Here is a 6,000-nt window from a genome sequence, read left to right on the forward strand (position 1 = left end):
TAATATATACAGATTTGGTCAGTGAAAATGCTGCATATTTCATGGACCAAAACTGAATACGTCCGTGTGAATGAGCCCTAAATGCTCAAGAATTTCCCAAGCAATTCTACCAGTGGAAGTTCCGCAGCATTTCCACCATGTGGAAGATGGTCTAAGACAGTTCAGTTGTGACGGTGTGATGGGCGAGGGTCCCGCAGGACCTCCACTGATCACTGTGCTCAAGTCAGTATTGATTGCTGGGGGTCTTGGAGGTTTGATCCCCACAGATCGATCACATGTTCATGGCTTATCCTATCAGTCATTGGCCAATCCCACCCCCCCCCCCCCCACCCCCAAACCTCACTTTGATCACAGCTGTGGGGGACTGGGCAGGGGACATAACGTTACAGCATGCAGACGGGTTATTGAGAATTACAGGGGGTGGACAAAAATATGGAAACATTGTACGAAATGCACGCCTTACGTAACATGAGATATTATATTTCATGATACTACCAGAAAATTTTAACTATATCAAAAGGGCAGCTCTGTGCTAAAGTTTAAAATCCCACACGGACCCCTCCTAATGGTCTGGGATTCATACCTGTGTACTACAGCGGAGTTAGTAGGCGGTGCTGTAGTTGTTGCGTGATGCAATAATACGTAGAACTGCGATAACACGTGGATTAAAATGTGCGTTGAGCTGTAATAAAAAAGAAGCAGACTACAGCTCTGGCGTTTCCATATTTTTGTCCACCCCTGTTTGTGCATTCTAGCAATACCTGAGAGTTGCTAGAATGCTGTTTTAGCAGAACAAAAATTCTGTGCCCATATGAGACGACTGATGAGCGCTTAAATACCCAACAGTCATCCTATAGGTTATCGCTCCTGTTCGTTCACATGGAGCAATAATCGCTCACTGAACGGAGGTGAAGTGCGCCAAAGATCTCCTCCAGCGGTCCTCCCGTTTGCACGGACCAATAATTAATGGGCAGGCTTTTATGCCTGCATAAAATGAACAAACACAAACAAATTAATGTTTAATCATTGGCCGTTAACGACTGATTATGGTTCTGTCTCGCACGGTTTAACGATTACCTGAACGATATGACTGCTTTACATGGGAGAAACGCAAGTGTCCACATTCCCGTATCTCAAGGAAAGCCTCTTCAAAGGAGATAAGACTGTTAACAGCAAAGAGGGACCCTTCTCCATAGTAGTACCCAACAGCTTCATGCTGACACATCCCTTGTCAGTAAGTACACGGTATACCGCACAGCCGGGGAAATGCTGGCAGATCGGCTCTTAGGAACCATGGCTTTACCAGGACTGGCAGCGCTCCAGGAGACGGCAGGCCTTCAACTCTTTAATATTGCAACTTACATACACATTTTCAGTTAAGATAAAATGTATATCTGTATTATTAGTCTTGTTGGAGACTGCAGACATAATAATGGGTCCAGCTATGTTAACAAGATCCATTTCCAATGTATTGGTCTATGAAGACCGATCCTCAGCAAGGACCCATTAGATCCTCCAAACTGGCGGGATACAAAAAGGACAGCTGATCTACCAATTTCTGTAGTATCAGCAGATGATGTGCCACAGGGTTCAGTATTGGGCCCCATTCTGTTCAATATATTCATCAATGACCTGATAGAGGGGCTGCACAGCAAAATATCAATATTTGCAGATGATACAAAATTATACAATATAATTAATGGAACGGAGGACAATGTGCGGCTACAAACGGACCTGGATAAGCTGGGGGCTTGGGCAGAAAAATGTTGAAAAATGTAAGGTTATGCACATGGGCAGGAGAAACGGATGTCACCAATATTCACTTAATGGGGTACTGCTAGGGAAAAGTGATATGGAAAAGGATCTGGGGGTATTAGTGGATAATAGACTAAACTGGAGTAACCAATGCCAGTCAGCTGCTGCAAAGGCAAACAAAGTCTTGGGGTGCATTAAAAGAGGTATAGGGGCGAAGGACGAGAACATTATCCTTCCATTATATAAGGCACTTGTCAGGCCTCACATGGAATACTGCGTACAGTTCTGGTCACCGGTGCTCAGGAAAGATGTAGCAGTGCTTGAGGGGGGTCAAATAAGGGCAACTAAACTTATAAACGGAATGAGAGGACTGGAATACCCAGAGAGGCTATCCAAATTGGGATTATTTTCCCTGAAAAAAAAAAAAAAAAAGACAGCTAAAGCCCTATTTACACGGGATGGCTGTCGGGCAAATGATGCCCGACACTGATCCCCGCACATACTAGCTCCTGGGCTGCTGCATAAGAGCGAGTATTGTTGGCTCACAGCGGTTGGGTGGAGGAGATGTCGCTCCCCCTCCCCTCTCCTTTCACTTCAACAGCGGCCGTTCAGCACTGACTGGCTGCTGTTTACACTGAAGGATCAGCGCTCAGGATTCTATACAGCTTAAATGATGACAGATGAGTTGAACGCTGCTCCTTCAGTGTAAACAGCAGCTGGTCAGTGCTGAACAGCCGCTGTTAAAGTGAATGGAGAGGGGCGGGGGAGAGCGAGGATTGAAATGTCTTCCAGCTACCCTGCTGCGACAGTACGATACTCACCCTGGAGTGAGTACATGCGGGGACGAATGTCAGGCATCGCTTGCCTGACAGTCGCCCCGTGTAAATGGGGCTTAAGGAGCGACCGAATAACTATGTATAAATACATTAGGGGACAATACAAAGATCTCCCATGAGGTTTATTCCCTGCGATGGTAACAAGAGGACACCCGCTACGTTTAGGCTGGGTTCACACGGGGCGTATTTTCGTCAGAAATTTCGTGGTTTGGCCGCAGCAAAAACCGCGAGATTTCCGCCGGGAGAACCGCCGCGGTTTAAGCCACGGCGGCTTTGAAGCGGTCCGGCCGCATGCTTTTCCGTTGTGGCCGGGGCTCCCATAGAGGAGAGTGCGGCCGTAACATAAATAAACAAAAAACTGACTGTAAACAGACATGCGGTTTCAACCGGATTTACCGCAGCGGATTAGCCGTCCCGTGTGGACGAGGTTTCAGAGAAACCTCGTCCACATGGCTGGCTAATCCCGAGATTAGCGGCCGCGGGCGGATCTGCTGCGGCAGAACCGCGGCAAATCCGCCCTGTGTGAATCCAGCCTTAGAGGAACCAAGGTTTCATCACCAACATAGAAGGGGGTTCTTTACTGTAAGAGCAGTGAGACTATGGAACTCTCTGCCTGAGGATGTGGTGATGGCAAAATCCATGGAGGAGTTTAAGAGGAGACTAGATGTCTTTCTAGAGCGCTATGATACTACAGGATATAGACATTAGGTGACCAGCGGGGTTGTTGATCCGGGTCTTGCAGTCAGGTAGGAATTTTCAAACGCTGATTCAGGGATTATTCTGAGCTGGGAAGGACTTTTTCTCTACCAAATGTGGCAGATTGTGTATTAGCGCTAAATATGGCAGACGCCACTCAGTACGTTTATGGAGAGAGCGGGAGAGGAAAAAAAAAAAAGAATCACCAACATACAAAATGTACAGCCTTCTCTTCAAGTAGTCAGGTGGTGTCTGGCAGCCGCTGATCTCCCCCTGCTGTACTGAAATAGGAGCAGAAGCAGAAGGCAGTCCTGTCCTACATCCATAGTGACCTCTATACAACCCGACATTGTATTCCTCACACTGAGAGGCCTGGTAGGAATAAAAAAAAGTGGGGAGGTTGGCACACTTGAAGTCTACGACAAAGTCACCAACTATGGCATGAATGTAGTAATCCGGACCAAGTGTCTCCCACAAGCACACTTATCTCCTAGTTCACATTCCCTAGTTGAAATTCAGAAATAAGCCCTGTATGTATGATTGCAGAGGATTCAGTGATGCCATTTCTATGGGCAGGCGGGCAGGCTTTGTTAGGGCAGCCGTCACTACTACACTCATTGTCTGCTACAACAGCTGCAGCAGATGGTGCACAACATTCTCTCCAGCTCCTGCGCACAAAGCCAGGAAGTAGTGGTGGAGCAGGACATCACCGGCCCAGGCAGAGAGGGCACCAACTTCACTAGTGATGGGCATCAGTGTCTTTTTGGCATCTGACCATCATATGGCAGACCGGCAGTAGAAGAGAACGCTGGCTACATTGGGCGAACGCTGCTTTGGCCAACGACTCTCGCCCAATACCCATACCCATTAACAAGCGTGCATAGGGTATATAGGGAGCGGTGCCAGGCACCTCTGGCAGCGGCTTATCACTCCCCGAACAAAAGAATTGGGCACGCTGAAACAAAAATTGCCAGATCCTTATCTCCCCTGTGATCTGCTGATTGGCTGGTGTATGGCCTTGTTCACATACTGCAGATCTGATCAGATCCCACACAAGATCCAATGGATCTATTTTCTTCTACACATCCGCTCCCGATTGTGGCTTCAAAATGGTCATCCAATCTGCAGTGTGTGTGGGGAAGGGGGGTGGGGGCGCATATAGAAGAAGGTAACGTATAGAAGAAAGGGTCAACGTGGAGAGGGTACATAAGGCCAATGTGCCAACTGCACCCCCCACAGCAGGTTGGTGATAGTACAGAAGCAGGCACACTGCAGGGATCACAACTCCCATTATCCCCTATGCACTAAGGAAGTTCCCCATACTCCCCCACGAGGGTGTAATACAAGAAGCAGTCCTGTATAGAAGTCATGGAGAATGTCCTCGGCTGCCTCTATGATCAGCTAATCTGCAGGGCACATCGTTACGTGCTAGCGCTATTGTTCCCTGTTATCAGCCACTTCGGACTGGCTGCAGTCTTTTTAAATGGCAGGAAGTCCCCCCCGGCGAGCGGCGCCGCTGCTGCTGCTGCTGCTGCACGACATGTAGGAGCAGCGCCGCTCACCCCGCAGAACAATGGTGCGGTACCGCATATGGCGCACTGCGATAAGCATCGTACGACCCCCCGACTCACCTTCGGCTTTTTCCTCCGACTTGTTCGACGAACTTCGGGGGTCTCATGTAGCCCCCCATCGGCTCCTGCCATGATCCCCGGAGCGGAGGAGCCCCCGTGCTCTGCCCCCGGAGAGGCCCTCTCCTTCTTCCTCGGGGTCCTCTCCAGGGGCGCCCCCATATCTGGTGAGGCCATTATGCTACAAGAAGACGATGATGAAGAGGAGGAGGATGCGGGGGGCTGAGACTCTGCGCCGTTCTCACCACCCCCGCCGGACTCGGACTTCTTAGCAGTAAGCATCGAGTTGAGATGGCGGCTTCGGATCGAGGGGGGAGGAGCTGGAGAAGGGGAGGAGCCTGTGCGGGGATGATGGGTGGAGTAGTGGCCACTAGACCTGATACACCGGCGGTCGGAGCCTGGTGTGTGTGTGTGTGTGTGCGGGAGAGTCTAGGACCCGCGTTCACCGCGTCGGACCGCGGGAGCGCGCATTAGGCCCCGCCCAGCGCTGGGCGGCCGCCCGACCGTGTGCCCTGCTGGTCCCTCACCTGCCTGTGCAGCCGCGGCACCCGGAGTCCGAGGAGGCTGCACTGCCCTCACGTCTGGCTGCAGGAGGCTTAGGCCACAGTAAACATCCACATACTTCCTTGTACGTCATATGGAAGAGGCTGCAGGGGTTCTGTGGTCCAAAGTAGTGCTGTCCTCCCTGTAGCTGGGGGCACTACATGTATAGTAGACCCTCCAGCCAGCCCCCTCTACAGTCTGCACCCCATTATATAGTACCGCCATAAGGTTGTGCTGTCCTCCCTGTAGCTGGGGCACTGCATGTATAGTAGACCCTCCAGCCAGCCCCCTCTACAGTCTGCACCCCATTATATAGTACCGCCATAAGGTTGTGCTGTCCTCCCTGTAGCTGGGGGCACTGCCTGTATAGTAGACCCTCCAGCCAGCCCCCTCTACAGTCTGCACCCTATTATATAGTACCGCCATAAGGTTGTGCTGCCCTCCCTGTAGCTGGGGGCACTGCCTGTATAGTAGACCCTCCAGCCAGCCCCCTCTACAGTCTGCACCCCATTATATAGTACCGCCATAAGGTTGTGCTGTCC

At 50.6% G+C, this 6,000-nt stretch overlaps 1 protein-coding gene across 5 annotated transcripts in view; it reads right to left on the reverse strand.

Annotated features, from left to right (window-relative positions):
* The window catches only part of KDM1A (lysine demethylase 1A), a 45,280-nt gene extending 39,746 nt beyond the window's left edge, over positions 1-5,534 (reverse strand). For 4 of the 5 annotated variants that reach the window (XM_066575065.1, XM_066575064.1, XM_066575063.1 and 1 more), the window contains exon 1: positions 4,919-5,341. In XM_066575065.1, the coding sequence (XP_066431162.1) occupies positions 4,919-5,197 (279 nt within the window). In that variant the 5' untranslated portion in view covers positions 5,198-5,341. Of the gene's footprint in view, positions 1-4,918; positions 5,342-5,442 lie in introns of those variants that run through there. The other variant, XM_066575066.1, reaches the window with a different exon arrangement.
* Between the last annotated feature and the right edge of the window lie 466 nt (positions 5,535-6,000).

This window comes from Eleutherodactylus coqui, chromosome 1 (assembly GCF_035609145.1).
Source record: "Eleutherodactylus coqui strain aEleCoq1 chromosome 1, aEleCoq1.hap1, whole genome shotgun sequence".
Lineage (NCBI taxonomy): Eukaryota > Metazoa > Chordata > Amphibia > Anura > Eleutherodactylidae > Eleutherodactylus > Eleutherodactylus coqui.